This window comes from Sapajus apella, unplaced genomic scaffold (genome assembly GCF_009761245.1).
Source record: "Sapajus apella isolate SASKATOON/1434 unplaced genomic scaffold, GSC_monkey_1.0 scaffold35, whole genome shotgun sequence".
NCBI lineage: Eukaryota > Metazoa > Chordata > Mammalia > Primates > Cebidae > Sapajus > Sapajus apella.
In genome coordinates, this window is record NW_022436975.1 from 19,458,454 (window position 1) to 19,476,361 (window position 17,908).

Genomic DNA, 17,908 nt, shown 5'->3' on the forward strand with positions numbered 1-17,908 from the left:
GCACAAGTGGAGTCACACTCAGATTTTGAGCCTAAGTAAGACTGAATGTATTTGGGAATAAAATTTAGCGTTCAGCAATAATTCAATACCCAGCAAGTCTGAGAAAGAAAAACACCAACATCCTCTGGTAGAGTCTTCCCTGTTGTTGGAATTCTGGACATGTTGCATTACAGCTACCATAATGAGGATGGATGGAAAGGGAAAAAGGTCTGTCTCCTTCCATAGCTATAAAGCTGTAAAGATGAGGCACTGCAGATGGCAGTATACCCTGTTGTCAATATCAGCATCACCTGGAAACTTACTAGAAACACTAATTCTTTGGCTCTACTTCAGACCTTCTGAATCGGAAATTCTATAATGAAGCCTAGCAATCTGTATTCTAGAGGTCCTGTTGGAGATTTTAAGGGAATCTAAAATTTGAGAACCACCGAGAGTCCACAGAGACCTTAACTGCCTACATCCATTTAGATTGATTTTTAAAAAGGTTGGCTCTAGGAATCAAGACAGGTTGAAAGCACACTGACACTTCACTAGATCCTTTTATAGACATGAAACTCTGTTAAAAATGAGCATAAACAATTGTTCTGAAGGAAGTGTGGTGATTCCAATGCCCAGGGCTATTTCTAGTTCAGATATTCTGTGTTTGGCTGCTTTCTCCTGGAGTTTCCTTTGCTCCAGAGCATGCTGGCCATTTGAACATAATCCTTTCTTTTGGGTGCCTTGGGTTTCAGGAAGATTGGAATTTCCCCAGGGTTTCCTTTGTGCACATAATAATCGGTCCAAGATGTGTGAGTCAGAGGCCCACATTCTGCTCATATCTGCCTGGAAAATCTGGTTTTATTGTGAATCAATCCTGCTCCAGATTTCATCTTCTCTACCCTATTTAGTGTTGACATTTTTACATTTAAGTTGAGGTAAAGCAGAAGAGACCAAACACAAAACATATCTATTCTCTAAGTGTACTTTCCCTAGATTTGCTTTTAAAATTCTTAAGCCTCTGCCAGGAAAGTAATTAGCAGTCCAGATAAGAGAGCACCTATGCCAACTACATGTCTGCCACCATGCATATGTAAAAAGCACTATAAATTTGATTAGAAAATTACAGATACTTTGCAGGCCCATATCTCACTTTCAGGAGATAGAAAGTTACAAGGAAAATTTAACAGGAAAGAGAATGGTTTTTATCTTTATGTTACCATTAATCGTTATATTTTAGTGGTAAATGTTCAGAGGTTCTTGTGAATAAGAAAGAATTGAAGAAGCAGAATGTAAGGGCAGGCCTCTGCTATCCTACTTCATTCTGCTCTCATCTTCATACATTGCTACTTACCCTCCTGTGACATCAGTATCAAGAATCAAGCCACCTAGAGTGCCTACAGACAAATGCAAAAACAAACACCCAAACAAACAAAAAAACTAAAAAGGAATATACTAAAATAAGAAAGGAAATCTAGGTAGCGTTGAAAATTTTTCTTGGAAAAGGAGATTTGGGGAGGTAGCAGTGTATCTGGGATGCAGGGACATCTGGGAGGGGTCTGACAGATGGAGTCAAAGGGCCACAATCATGGGAAGTAGGTTGCTCACCAAGGTGTCAAGTTGGAATGACCAAGGATCAAAGAGAAGAGTGAGATGGAGTTAAGTGGGTTTGGAAAAGAGAATGGGAGGAAGAACGTGCTGAAGAACTGGGGCTTGGGGAGGATGGAGGCAGAGTTTTGTAGGGCAGTAGTGACTTTTTTTCTAGGGTAAAAAGGAACTATTCAGATGCTGAGGAAATTGAGATAGACCGCATTTGAATTAGACGTTATTCTGGGGACCACAAGTGTAAATTAATACACAAGGCCTTGATAGTGTGGAGAGTATCAGACCTTGGAGTCTGACTTCAGAAAACCTGCAAAGCAAGTGGAGAGATCATGCAAATACAAGTGGTCTCATGCCAAATTACAGGCTCACGACTCTGAGGCAGAGCTTTGCCTTTGAAAGTTCCCAATAAATTTTTGCTGTTGGTGACAGTTTTGACTTTTTTAAGACTTCAAAATTGAGTGAGTGACAATAAGTTGTTAGAATTTCCCTTGAAAAAATAAATTTGGAGAAACATACTGGAATTCTAAAAATGGAAATTTAACATTTTGAAAGAGACTTAGAAGTAGCTTGATGAATGCTGTTGTGAAAGAGGCTTTGTGAATTAAAAGCAGGCTGTAGAGGCAAAAGATAAGCTGATTTTCTAACCCTTTGAAGCAAATGGGCCAAAATCTCTTAAAACCAAAACTGTTTAATGTGGTTCCCCTGATCTAGTTGACATTTATCAGGATCTACTACTTATTTTGCAGTGAAATGTAATACCAGAATATTCTAAATCGCTGGATTAAATACTAGTATATCATATTCTAAAGTTCTTCGTAGAAATTTTGGAATCCAGGGAAGGCAAAGCTCCCCCTACCACTTCAAACAGCCTGTTTAATGTCTCCACACAGATTTCCACCTCCCTCTCCACACCTCTACCTACCTGTCAAAAATCCATTTTGTTTATTCATTTTTAATGTTTTTTAGCCTAAAGAGAGCTCAACTATCTTTTTGCGATTCTAGAATCAGATACTTTATTCCATAAAGCAAAATAAATGTTCCTTGAAATGCATTTTAAACTAACCATATCCCAAACAAAATTCCACTTAATCTCTACCGACTTTCTCTGTTTTCCTTATTTTGCTAAATGGTAACAGGGTTAGTTCTGTTGCTCAGGTCAAAAATATTGACTTTTTTTTTCCTGCTCTTTTACCCACTAAGTCTAATTAAGCCAGTTCACTTCTAAGCATCTCCAGCACTGCACCTTTTGCTGGCCTTACTCATCTTTCACTACGATTGGTGCGAGAGCCTCCTAAAGTGGCTCCTGGCTCCTGTGCTTGCTCCTACAGTCTATCCTCCCTACAACAGGTTAAAGCAAAAGTCCCATCATGTCACTTCTGTGTTTCAAAACTCTCCAATGGCTTCCCATTCGCATCAGAAAACTAGATTGCTCATCATCAATTGTTGCAGCTACCACTCTGATGACATATTCTCCTATTCCTCCCATCATTCAAGCCATTCCGGTCATCGGCCTTCATATGTATGTGTGTGTATATATATATATATATATATATATATACACACACACACACACACACACACACACACACACACACACACACACATATTCCCACTTCCTGTAATGCTCTTTCCCAGAGGTCTAAGTGACTTAATACCGAATGTCTTCAAGTTTAGGCTCACAGATCACCTTCAAGGAAGGCCTTCACCAGACACACACTATAAAGTTGTATGCTGCTCCTCCCCCAGGCCCTCCTTATATGCCTTGTGTGCTTTACATTTCCTTCCTTTAATTTTAACTAGATTTCTTGGATTCTGTATATTTTACTTGTTTGTTCATCACCTCCAGCTGGCATAATGTAATCTCCATGAGAATGCAAGTTGGCCAGCTTTACCTACGACTCTCTCCTTAGCACATGAAACTGCTCTGGCCACTATGGGCACTCTCCATAGGCACTCCTTAGTCCATGCTTCTGCTCTTCTCTTGCCGGATTATCGCAAAAGCTCCCCAAATACCCTCCTGGATTTCACCAATCCAAAGATGAATATTACATTTTTAGCACTGCTTTTACCATCTTAGGCACATAAATAAAAACTTTCAAAGCTTCCTGCTACATGAAGTTTAGTTCCTCTTGTTTGGTTTGCAAGATTGCATCTGTATTTATCTTATCTATCTAGATATATTGTTTGTTGTTTGCAATGTATTCAATTCATAGTCAATTAAAAAAATTTGACAAATGTCAGTTGTCATTTGGATACTGTTTTGTCAAGTTAGATACTGTTTTCTTCCAGAAAGTATTCTGGGAAGATTAAAAATATTTTATATATATGTATGAGTGTTTGTACTTCTGCATGATAACATACAGAAAGATGATGCTCATGAACCTGAAATTTCAATGCCATTCCAGTCCAACATGAAAAAATTATAAATTTCCCTATTTAAACCTTCTCTAATCCATCACATGGTTCAACTGAATTGACATTCAACATCAGGGATTTTTTTTTTTAACTAAACTGTATCTCCTTATTGGGTGTTTTGGATTTTTAAACTATAAAATCAGAATAGCACAAATCACCATCCATTCTTGTACTGTTTCTATTATTCAAAACTCTCCCTTCATTATGGATTCAGCTGTTGTTAGTGTGTCTTTATTAATCCTTTGGCCCAGTAATTGGCAGCTACTTGGTCCTATTTTCAGTCTGCTTGCTTTTTATTACAGAGTGAAACATCAGGATCAGTTGGATCTCATAACATCACTAAGAAAGCAAAATTTTAACTACTGTTATCACAATGAATCCCCTTAATTAACTCTGATCTCTTTTCTCTTGACTAGTCCATCTTCCTTAAGTCTATTCGGTAAAAGCCAGAGATGTTTCAGCAACATTTATTTAACAAATATTTATTGATCATGCATATGTACTAATAGGCTCTGTGATAGGTACAATAATCTCTGTGGATACAAACTTTCATTGCCTCCTTCACTATTAAGACTAAGTCAATGGAAGGTGATTAATGACACAAACCTTGGGATAGAATTACTAAAACTTATAACAGCATTTCTTCTAGCAAGGCCTCACCGGCCAGTATAAAATCAAATCTCAGTCAGTTATTTTACATTTAATCGCATTTACTATCTTTAGCAGCCCCACGTGTACCACTTCAGATACTCTCTGCCTCACCTCTTTTTGACAACTATTTTTTCCCATGTTTCAAGCAGACAAGCAACTTTGCGCAAATGCAAACTTCAGCACCTTGCCTCATCCTGGTTTCTTTTAGATCTCATTCCTGCCCTGGAATGGCCAATGGGGATTGTTCAATACAAATGTATGTGCACCTCAAGTGCTCAGGGATTTTAGTGCCCACGACCCACCCTTGACAGGAGCCTATGAATAAATGCTCTGTCCTTTCATCCTTCAAGTGGACACACCTCATTAGGCTTCTCAAAAATTCTTGTGGGGTTGAGCAACAGCCACCTGTCCAGGGTTGGCTCAATGACTTATCCTGTGCTGACTTTTCTCCTTTCATGTTTTACACCCATGTCCCTCATGTCTACCTCCTGGATCAAACAACCACTCACACATAAGCCTCTGCCTCCTACCCTGCATTAGGGTGAAACAGGCTACGAACTACTTAGCCTTAAATATATGCAGCATGATTTTTACCACTTCTCAAGGGAACACAATTATAAGTATACTATATTTTGTATACTTATACAAAATTTTGTATTCTTTTGTATTCTATACAAAATTCCCAATGTAGGCTGGGTGCATTTTCTTTTCTTTATCTCCAAGGTAAAATAATCAGTAAGAAGTACTTTAAGAAGTCTCTTTTAGAGTTTACAATGTACCAAACTGTAAGCTAGACTTTAATTACATAAGAATATGAACAACAAAATCCTTTCCTTTAAGACACTTGCAGTGTTTTGGCAAACACAGACATCTACATAAAAAATTAATCACAGTATCATAAGAGCTATGGTAAAGATTTGCACAGGTGCTAAGACTTTTGGATGGGAACCTTCAGAAAAGAGGAGAATCTAGAATGAAAAACTAGAAATAAGCCAAATAGTAAAATGTGGAGGGATAGCATGGCAGGGAGGGGTAGGCATATTCTGCCAGAGGTAATAGTATAATGACACAGAGGCTTAATAACAAAATACCTTTAAAAAGTAAAAGCAGTTTGGAGTTTATGAAGTATAAAATACATGGTAGAAGATCCAAGAAAATGAATTTGCAGACACAGGTAGCGATTATGCAATATAGAGACTCAAATGACTTACGAAGGAAGCCATAACTCATTTTGTAGGTAATGAGAAGCCAATAAAAATGGTAGTTTTAAAATCCTTGTGAGTCAAGGATTATTTTGAGAAGCTGGCTAAAATTACTGTCTCTCTCTCCAAAAAAGATCACATCCACCCACAACTCCGTTCCACTCACTGTGAATTATTGTGATTATATACTCATGTTAAGACCTCTTGCTCACAAATCCAGCCATATTATTCCCATGTTTTAAATATTCTAGAGCAAGAGGTCTTAACATTATACTCATAAATATTTAGAGCAACATGAGTATAATCATGTATTACTTAACATGAGTATAATGTTGAGACCTGTTGCTCTAAAATATATAAAGCATGAGAAACATATGGCTGGATTTGTGTTTTGGACATTCTGGTAGCCATATGAAAAAGGGGTTTCTAAATATGGATGTCTGTAAGGGAACTACACAATAATCCAGACAAATCAAGATGGGAAGTCACACTATGGCAGTAGTATAAAGGAGTGATGGATTCAAGAAATTTCTTTAAGAAGTAGATTCAGCAAGAGAGATTGGTTAGCCATGTGCAATGAGAGGCAGAGTGATTCGAAAGATGAGTTTGCTTTTGGATATGTTGCTTTGAGGCACTTATCTTGAAAACAAGTCCTTGAAAAATTTGGGTTCGCCAATCATGAGCTGCTGGCTTAAGATAAAGATCTAAAATATCTCAACCTGTGTGAACTTAAAACTATCAAAGTAGATGAGATTCTACCGGGAGATGATTAAAATGAGAAAAGGAGGACCTTGGATAGTGCTACGGGAAAAAATAATATTTATGGGTTTACAAAGAGAGAAAGCCTTTAAAGAAGACTGGGAAGTGGTAATCAGATATGCAGGAGAGAGAAAGGCAACAGAAGGAAAGCAATGACAGCCTTAAGAACAAGCAGGTTGTGGGCAAGATGGCTGAATAGGAACAGCTTTGGATTGCAGCTCCCAGTGAGATCAACACAGAAGGCAGGTGATTTCTGCATTTCTAATTGAGGTACATAGCTAAACTCATTGGTTAGACAGTAAGTGCAGCCCACAGAGGGCGAGCCAAAGCAGGGTGGGGTGTTGCCTTACCTGGAAAGTGCAAGGGGGTCAGGGAACTCCCTCCCCTAGCCAAAGAAAGCCATGAGGGACTGTGCCTTGAGGGGCGGTGCACTCTGACCCAGTTACTATGCTTTTCCCATGGTCTTTGCAACCTGCAGACCAGAAGATTCCCTGGGGTGTCTGCTGTCTCCACCACCAGGGCCCTGGGTTTCAAACACAAAACTGGGCCGCTCTTTGGGCAGACAGCAAGCTAGCTGCAGTTTTTTTCTTTCACCCCAGCGGCACCTGAAATTCCAGCAAGACAGAACTGTTTACTCCGCTGGAAAGTGGGGTGAAGTCAGGGAGCCAAGTTGTCTAGCTCAGTGAATCCCACCCCCACAGAGCCCAGCAAGCTAAGATCAAGTCTCAGTGCCAGCACAGCAGTCTGAAGTTGACCTGGGACACTTGAGCTTGATGGGGGGAGGGGCATTTACCATCACTGAGGCTTGAGTAGGCAGTTTTCCCCTCGCAGTGTAAACAAAGCCTCTGGGAAGTTCAAACTGGGCAGAGCCCACCACAGCTCAGCAAAGCTGCTGTAGCCAGATTGTCTCTCCAGATTCCTCCTCTCTGAGCAAGGCATCTCTGAAAAAAAAAGCAGCAGCCCCTGTCAGGGGCTTATAGATAAAACTTCCATCTCCCCTGGACAGAGCACCTGGCAGAAGGGGCGGCTGTGGGTATAGCTTCAGCAGACTTAAATGTTCCTGCCTGCTGGTGCTGAAGAGAGAACATCTCCCAGCACAGCACTCCAACTCTGCTAAGGGACAGACTGCCTCCTCAAGTGGGTCCCTGACCCCCATGCCTCCTGATTGGGAAGCAACTCCTAGCGGGAGTCAACAGACACCTCATACAGGAGAGCCCTTGGCATTTGGTGGGTGCCCCTCTGGGTCTAAACTTCCAGAGGAAGAAAGAGGTAGAAATATTTGCTGTTCTGCAGCCTCTGTTGGTGATACCCAGGTAAACAGGGTCTGGAGTGGACCTCCAGAAAACTCCAGCAGACCTGCAGCAGAGGGGCTTGACCATTAGAAGGAAAACTAACAAACAGAAAGAATTGCATCAACATCAGCAAAAAGGACGTCCACACAGAAACCCCATTCCAAGGTCATCAACATCAAAGACCAAAGGTAGATAAGTCCATGAAGATGAGGAAAAACCAGCACACAAAGGTTGGAAATTCCAAAAACCAGAATGCCTCTTCTCCTCTAAAGGATTGCAACTCCCTGCCAGCAAGGGAATAAAATTAGACAGAACATGAGTTTGATGAATGGACAGAAGTTGGCTTCAGAAGGTGGGTAATAACAAACTCCTCCAAGCTAAAGTAGCATGTTCTAACCCAATGTAAGGAAGTTAAGAACCTTGAAAAAAGGTTAGAGGAATTGCTAACTAAAATAACCAGTTTAGAGAACATAAATGACCTGATGGAGCTGAATAATACAGCACGAGAACTTCATGAAGCATACACAAGTATCAATAACTGAATTGATCAAGCAGAAGAAAGGATATCAGAGATTGAAGATCAACTTAATAAAGCGTGAAGACAAGACTAGAGGAAAAAAGAATGAAAAGGAATGAACAAAGCCTCCAAGAAATATGGGACCATGTGAAAAGACCAAACCTGTGTTTGATTTGTGTACCTGAAAGTGATGGGGAGAATGGAACAAAGTTGGAAAACACTCTTCAGGATATTATCCAAGAAAACTTCCCCAACCTAGCAAGACAACATTCAAATTCAGGAACTAGAACACCTCAAAGAGACTCCTCAAGAAGAACAACCCCAAGAAACATAGTTATCAGATTCACCAAGGTTGAAATGAAGGAAAAAATGTTAAGCACAGCCAGAGAGGAAGGTCAGGTTACCCACAAAGGGAAGCCCATCAGATTAACAGCAGATCTCTTTGCCGAAACCCTAGAAGCCAGAAGAGAGAAGGGCAAATATTCAGCATTCTTAAAGAAAAGAATTTTCAACCCAGAATTTCATGTCCATCCAAACTAATCTTCATAAGTGAAGGAGAAATAAAATCCTTTACAGGCAAGCAAATACTAAGTGATTTTGTCACCACTAGGCCTGCCTTACAAGAGCTCCTGAAGGAAGCGCTAAATATGGAAAGTAAAAACCAGTACCAGCCACTACAAAAACATACCACATTGTAAAGACCACTGACACTATGAAGAACCTGCATCAACGGGCAAAATAACCAGTTAGCATCATAATGACAGGATCAAATTCACACATAACAATATTAGCCTTAAATATAAATGGGCTAAATGTCTCAATTAAAAGACACAGACTGGCAATTTGGATAAAGAGTAGAGACCCAGTGGTGTGCTGTATTCAGAAGAACTATCCCACATGCAAAGACATATATAAGCTCAAAATAAAGGGATGGAGGAAGATTTACCAAGCAAATGGTAAGAAAAAAAAAAAAAGCAGGAGTTGCAGTCCTAGTCTCTAATAAACTTTAAACCAACAAAATAATAGACTTTAAACCAATAAAGATCAGAAAAGACAAAGAAGGGCATTACATAATGGTAAAAGGTTAATGCACCCAATACAGGAGCACCCAGATTTGTAAAGCAAGTTCTTAGAGACCTAGACTACCACACATTAATAGCAGGAGACTTTAACAACCCATGGTCACTATTAGATGGATGGAGACAGAAAATTAGCAAGGATATTCAGGACGTGAACTCAACTCTGGACCAAGCAGACCTGATAGACATCTACAGAACTCTCCACCTCAAATCAACAGAATATACATTCTTCTCAGCACCACATCACACTTATTCCATAATTGACCACATACCTGGAAGTAAAACACTCCTCAGCAAATGCAAAAGAATGAAAATCATAACAAGCAGTCTCTCAGACCACACACAGTGCAATCAAATTAGAACTCGGGATTAAGAAACTCACTCAAAACCATACAACTACATGGAAACTGAACAACTTTCTCCTGAATGACTACTGGGTAAATAATGAAATTAAGGCAGAAATGAGTAAGTTCTTTGAAACCAATGATTACAAATACACAATGTACCAGAATCTCTGGGACACAACTAAAGCAATGTTTCGAGCAAAATTTATAGCACTAAATGCCCACAGAGGAAAGCAGGAAAGATCTAAAATTGAAACCCTAACAGCAAAATGAAAATAACTAGAGAAGCAAGAACAAACAAATTCAAAAGCTAGCAGAAAACAAGAAATAACCAAGATCAGAGCAGAACTGAAGGAGATAGAGATACAAAAAATGCTTCAAACAAATCAATGAATTCAGGAGCTGGTTTTTTTTAAAAGATTAACAAAATAGACAGACCACTTACCAGACAAAGAAGAAAAGAGAAAAGAATCAAATAGACACAACAAAAAATGATAAAGGGAATATCACCACTGATCCCACAGAAATACAAACTACTATCAGAGACTAATATAAATATCTCTACACAAATAAACTAGAAAATCTAGAAGAAATGGATAAATTCCTGGACACATACATCCTCCTAAGACTAAACGAGGAGCAAGTCAAATCCCTGAATAGACCAATAACAAGTTCTGAAATCGATGTAGCAATTAATAACCTATCAACCAAAAAAAGTCCAGGACCAGATGAATTCACATCCGAATTCTATCAGAGGTACAAAGAAGAGCTGGTACCATTTCTCCTGAAACTATTCCAAACAATAGAAAAAGAGGACTCCTCCCTAACTCATTTTATGAGACCAGTATCATCTTGAAACCAAAACCTGACAGATATGACAAAAAAAGAGAAAATTTCAGGCCAATAGCCCTGATAAACATGGATGTGAAAATCCTCAATAAACTACTGGCAAACTGAATCCAGCAACACATCAAAAAGCTTATCTACCATGATGAAGTAGACTTCATCCTTGGGATACAAGTCTGGTTCAAAATAAGCAGATCAATAAATGTAATCCATCACATAAACAGAACCAATGAAAAAAACCACATAATTATCTCAATAGATGCAGAAAAGGCCTTCAATAAAACTCAACCGTCTAAAACTCTGAATAAACTAGATATTAATGGAACATATCTCAAAATGGTAAAAGCTATTCATGACAAACCCACACCCAATATCATACTGTGACAGCAAAAGCTGGAAACATTCCCTTTGAAAATGGGCACAAGACAAGAATGCCCTCTCTCACCACTCCTTTTCAGCATAGTATTGGAAGTTCCAGCTAGGGCGTCAGGCAAGAGAAAGAAACAAAGCCTATTCAAATAGGAAGAGAGGAAGTAAAATTGTCTCTGTCTGCAGATGACATGATCGTATATTTAGAAAACCCCATAGTCTCAGCCCAAAATATCCTTAAGCTGGTAAGCAAACTCTCAGGACACAAAATCAATGTGCAAAAATCACAGCATTCCTGTACAAAATAGACAAGAGAGCCAACTCATGAGTGAAATCCCATTCACAACTGCTACAAAGAGAATAATTTCCTGGGAATACAACTTATGAGGGAATGTGAAGAACCTCTTCAAGGAGAACTAAAAATCACTGCTCAAGGAAATAAGAGAGGACACAAACAAGTGGAAAAATATTTCATGCTCAAGGATAAGAAGAATCAATACTATGAAAATGGCCATATTGCTCAAAGTAATTTATAGATTTAATGTTATCCCTATCAAGCTACCATTGACTTTCTCCACGGAATTAGAAAAAACTACTTTAAATTTCATATGGAACCAAAAAAGAGCCCATATAGCCAACACAATCTTAAGCAAAAAGAACAAAGCTAAAGGCATCACACTACCTCACTTAAATGTATAATACAAGACTACAGTAACCAAAGAGCATAGTACTGGTACCAAAACAGACATATAGACCAATGGAACAAAACAGAGGCCTCAGAAATAATACTGCACATCTACAACCATCTGATCTTTGACAAATCTGACAAAAACAAACAATGGCGGAAAGATTCCCTATTTAATAGATGGTATTGGGAAAACTGGTTAGCCATAGGCGGAAAACTGAAACTGGACCCCTTCCTCACACCTTATAAAAATATTGACTCAAGATGGATTAAAGACTTAAACATAAGACCTAAAACCATAAAAACCCTAAAAGAAAACCTAGGCAATAGCATTCAGGACATAAGCATGGGTAAATACTTAATGACTAAAACATCAAAAGCAATTGCAACAAAAGCCAGACTAAAGAGCTTCTGCACAGCAAAAGAAACTATCATCAGAGTGAACAGGCAACCTACAGAATGGCAGAAAATTTTTGCAATCTATCCATCTGACAAAGGGCTAATATTCAAAATCTACAAAGAACTTACACAAATTTACAAGTAAAAAGCAAACAACTGCATCAAAAAGTGGGTGAAGCATATGAACAGACATGTCTCAAAAGAAGACATTTATGCAGCCAACAAACATGAAAAAAAGCTCATCATCGCTGGTCATTAGAGAAATGCAAATAAAAACCACGAGATATCATCTTATACCAATTAGAATAGTGATCATTAAAGAGTCAGAAACCAGCAGATGCTGGAGAGGATGTGGAGAAATAGGAATGCTTCTACACTGTTGGTGAAAATATGAATTAGTTCAACCATTGTGGAAGACAATTCCTCAAGGATCTAGAACCAGAAATAGCATTTGACCCAGCAATCTCATTACTGGGTATATACCCAAAGAATGTAAATCATTCTACTATAAAGACACATGCACATGTATGTTTATTGCAGCACTATTCACAATAGCAAAGACTTGGAACCAACCCAATGGCCCAGTAATGATAGACTGGATAAAGAAAATGTGGCACGTATACACCATGGAATACTGTGCAGCCATAGAAAAGGATGAATTTAGTCCTTTGCAGAGACATGGATGAAACTGGAAACCATCATTCTCAGCAAACTAACACAGGAACAGAAAACCAAACACTGCATGTTCTCACATATAAGTGCGAATTGAACAATGAGAACACATGTACACAGGGAGGGGAACATTATACACTGGGGCCTGTCATGCAGTGGGGGATTAGAGGGAGGATAGCATTAGGAGAAATACCTAATGTATTTCCGCACCATGGTGTTGCAGCAAACCACCATGGCACGTGTATACCTATGTAACAAATCTGCATGTTCTGCACATGTATCCCAGAACTTAAACTATAGTAATAATAAAAAAGAACAAGTAGGTGTTAACACAAGGTCAAATAAAAAGGACAAGTAGATGTTAACACAAGGTCAAATAAAGACAAGGCCTGTAAATTTCCCGTTGTGCAAGGCAATTAGGAGGTCAGGCACACAGCATAAGCTGTTTTCTCAGTGGTAGAGACACAAACCAAATTAAAACAGGTTGAGTAGTGAATGAAAACTGTGGGTGTAAAGGCAATGAATGAAGAATATGGGAGTCTGGCTCAAAGAAGACTCAGCATGAAAAGGAAACAGCTAGGTATTTTATATAATTATGGGGAGATATTTTATTTTTGTGGAGTTATTTGAAGACTGAAAGAGAAGTGAGCTTGTTCATATGCTGTGGAAAATGATAGTGGAAAAGAACAGAATAAATACTGGTGATGGGGTTATAGTGGATGAAATAGACTGACGAAACATTGAGATCCAAATCTCCAGCATAATGGGAAATCTAAGCCTTACGCAGGAGACAGGGCCTCTTGCGCTCTGTGCATTGGAAAGGTGGTGAATACAGATCAGGGTGAAGATAATTCTGGAGGTGGGGTGTGAGGGGAAGTTGAGGTCTTTACTCCTGATTACATAATTTTTCTGGGTAACACAGAGGAAAGCTGATGATGAAGTTTTTGAAAAGACTTTGAAAGGAATGAAAAAAAGAAATAACCAAGAAGTGTCAGTTTAAAGTTAGAGATCACTGATTTGTAGCTACCAGTCCTAGAATGATGATTTTCTCCAGTATCATTCAGTGGCACATGTGCAGGAAAATGGTAGGTTAATATAGGCTTGGAATCTGCCTTTGCAGGAGCGACAGAGGACAGGGGTGCAGGGGAGCTGAGACAATGAGCCCCAACTGAGCAGGGAAGGCAAAAAAGCAAAAGGGGACACTCCCTGATACCCAGGAGAAAGAAGAGGGAAATGGAAGTTTGTTAATATTTGGTTGGATAGAAAGCATTAAGGAGAATCACACTGTGAGCGAGCCTGAAGAAGGTGAGTTTGTTTTCAGAGAACAGAACACAGGACTCACAGATTTCTGCCATCAAGCAATTTCAAGTTGCCTGTCCTTGGGTTAAGGAAGGTGAGGTGGAAGGGAAGATCTCCAAATCTGAGGAGGTCAAGGGACTTTAAGATGAGCAGGTAGGTACACATGAATACCAGAATCACCCAGAATAATAATAATGCTTGAGTTGAAGAAAAAAATTCTAAGCCTGAGCCAAGTTGTTGCCAGCAGAGAGAAGAAAGTTATATATAATCCTGTGCCCTCTCAGGTTGGAGGGTCAGGCAGCCTCCCTGGGAGAGCAGGTATTGGAAGAGTCTTAGAGAAAAGGGATGTGATATTCTTAGGGGAGACTTTCCAATATGAAAAAGAGGAGCAGTGAACATTCTATTTAGGGGTTGAAAATATAGGGACTTTGTTTAACATGGAAAAGGAGTTTTAGAAAGCAAAGCAAAAAGCTTTGGTAGTATGAGTAAAACTCTTATGGTAAAAAAACAAAAAACAATTTAACTTTTATTTAGACTCTATTTCCCGGACTTGCCCACACACCCCTTGTTTGCACAGTGCCCATTAACCTCTTACAGAAGTGGTGCTGTGTGGATTACAGCTTGGGAAACATTGGCAAAGCACTCGAGGATGGCAGGGCTGTGAAGCATTCCACAATGGAATTGGTGCCAAGTCACGGTAAACTCAGCTCTTAAGGTATCTGGAAGGCACTGTGTGGACAAAGACAAGTCAACTTCTAGGCCACCCAATTTGTTGAGTTTTTAAGCTTCTGTCCATAGCCATTTGTCTCTTCAACTCAGCTACATTAAAGCCTGTGAAATCAGGGACAGGTATAATTTCTTTGCATCTCTATGACATTTGGCTTATGCTGGGGCATATTGATAAGTGCTAAATAAACATTTTGTTTTATTGATTTATACAATGAGCAAACAAAAATTACAGTACCATTTTTAGATCTTGCTTCTTTCTGTCTCTGTTGGAGATTTATTTTCTTTTTAGCATTAAAAAAATTTATTTTTTCTTTTAGAGACAGGGGCTCACTCTGTCACCCTGGTTGAAGTGCAGCAGCATGTCATGGTTCACTGCAGACTTGAATTCCGAGCCTCAAATGGTCCTCCTGCCTCAGCCTCCCAAAGTGCTGAGATTATAGGAGTGAGCCACCACACCTGGCCTAGGGTTTTAACGTTAAATATCCCAATGTGTTGGCTCATTGTGAATTTTCAATAAATTTTACTTACAGCTTTTAATATTTAATGCACCTCTGTACCTTCTCTCTTTGATATGATTTTGATAGAATGGTCTTGGACAAAGAGAGCTCAAAACAGAATATTTGATATTGCTGAATATTAAAATTAATTATGCAAGGTGAATACAATTAAGAAATAGTAGGGAATATTTGAAAAATATATACCTGATTTATTTATTTTAAAGTAGCCTGTTTTCCAAAGGAAAAATTTAAAATATTAAGTAAAAGTACAAAATCATACAAAACTTAACAGAAAATGTTACAACTATCAGGGAATTCCCCTTGAGAATTCTTTAATTTTCTTATATAATACAGTAAATGTGATTTTATATACAGAAGGTAGTAAGTAAATATAAATGTATAATAGATATAGGGATGTACAGAATTTAATATTATAAAAATTATGGTGTATATATAATTTACATTGTTTATAATTATACAAAAGATAAAGAGATATGTATATATGCTTGAATTGTAAAGTCAAAAAGCAAATTATATGAGATTCTGCTGCAGTATATAGAAGCAAAGATATAAAATGGCTGAGAATTATAACATTTACAAAAATTACAGCTTACATAACATTTGAACCCAGTATACTTATAAATTATGCTTGCATTTATTGTCCTCTCCTGCGGAAGGCTCAGTGTCTATGAGAAGCCTGGGCAGTCACATATGAGAAGTCTTTACTTCCACCACTGAGACATATCTTGACCCACAGACCTTGAAGCTTAGGTTGGTTGATTTGGAAGACAGTGTTTGATAAACCTCTGTGGAATTGGGACAACCCTTTTATGACTCCCAGACCCTGCTGTGTTGGCCTCTTGTTTTCCTTCCACTCAATTCCCTTTTGAGGTTTTATTGAAAGTATGTGCTTCTAAACCTTTCTACAGTCAGGTTAAGAGGAAGAGTAGATTCTACGTAGACCAATTCTGGCATATATGTAAGAGGAAATACAGAAGACTTTTTCTTAAAGGTTAGAAAAGCAAAAATCCTATATTAAAATGGCTTTAGTGAACTTATATTTCTACTTTGAACAAGCATATCTGAGTTTAGAGTCTAGAAAATCACAGCCATATCTCCCATGATGCCTAGTTGACATTTCACAATTTAATATTATGAGACGTTTCAATGACCATTTTTAATTATTTAGGCTTCAAGGAGACAACCTGGCAGAAAGGACAGAAGAGGCACTACCTGTACTCCATTCTCCAGATGAAAAAATCCCAGATTCCTTCGGTAAGTTTTAAATCCAACAGTATTTATTGCAGTTCTAGTGGCACTTAAAGATTAATGAAATAAAGAAAAAAACTAAACCAAACATCTTCCCTTGCATGAATTCTCTGTAGCTGCAGGTCACATACCTACTGCTCGCACACTCCTTGGGGCTGTTTGTGTCAGGATAAGAGCAAAGGAGAGCAGGAATTGAGAAGTGTGAATTCTAAGGAGTAATTCTTTATACCTGTTCTGTTTAAGGTCCAAACTGATCTACTCTGTGTTGGCTGCTCCCTAAATTATGTCACTAATTCAAAATTGTCTTTAGAAATCCACATTGTCAGCTGGATCTCTAGAAAATGGAACTGTCTCTCTGCCCCTTGTCTGTCACTTGCTATAACTGCTGCGCCCATTCTCACATCATTGATCCAGTCATTTTTCTTGGGCAGAAATGTCAATATCATACTTGACAATATGTATTCCCTCTCTCCCAGCCCTGTATTAAGTTAGTCTCCAACTATGTCAATGTCACTTCAGAATTTTTTCTTCTGAGTCAGCCTCGTTTTTATTTGCCCTGTTACTGCCTGTCTATGAGTTTTTCCTTCCTTCAAGTGTAACTGCCTTTTTTGCACTCTTTGCACTGTCTCACCCTTCTTTGGTTCATTATTTTTCTGAAAATAAAGCTGCTTATTCCATTTCCATTTTCTATAGTACAAAATGGAGATTCCTTAACTTAGCAAACAAACTTAATATCAGAGTAATTCAAAATGATTTTTGTATATGTAAATAAGTACAGGTAATGCAACTCCAATGCTATCTAAGGTACATCATGTCTTCATCAGTGTTCTGCTATAATGCTGATGCATTATATTAATTTTATATATATATATATGCACATATTATATGTCCTGCTGATGCATTATAGCAGGACACAGTTCATACATCCAACGTGGATGGTTAGAAGATAAAGTATAGGAAAGTATTTTTCTTATACCTGGATTGAGAAGGACATCTTCGACAAGACATAGACATCTCCAGCCATAAAAGAAATAATCGAAACATTCAACTCTTGAAAATTAAAAACTCCTGTTTATCAAAAGAAGCCCAAAGAAGCTCAGGATTAAGATGGTGGATAGGAGGCAGGACTAATTTGCAGCTCCCACTCAGACAGACAGAGTAGCGTGGGGAGACTTACATCATGAACTTTTGCTCCAAGAAGTACTGCAGAAACATATCAGGAAAGCTGAGAGAATCACAGACACTGTGAAGGAACTGGATCACCACTGCAGGCTCCCTAGATGCAAAAACCCATGAGATTGCT

General features: G+C 38.5%; 1 protein-coding gene across 2 annotated transcripts in view; it reads left to right on the forward strand.

Moving 5' to 3' along the window:
* Window positions 1–17,908, forward strand: part of CUNH8orf34 (chromosome unknown C8orf34 homolog) — a 442,661-nt gene that overhangs the window by 318,092 nt on the left and 106,661 nt on the right. For both annotated transcript variants that reach the window (XM_032296290.1, XM_032296289.1), the window contains one exon: window positions 16,526–16,611. In XM_032296290.1, the coding sequence (XP_032152181.1) occupies window positions 16,526–16,611 (86 nt within the window). The remainder of the gene's footprint in view (window positions 1–16,525; window positions 16,612–17,908) is intronic.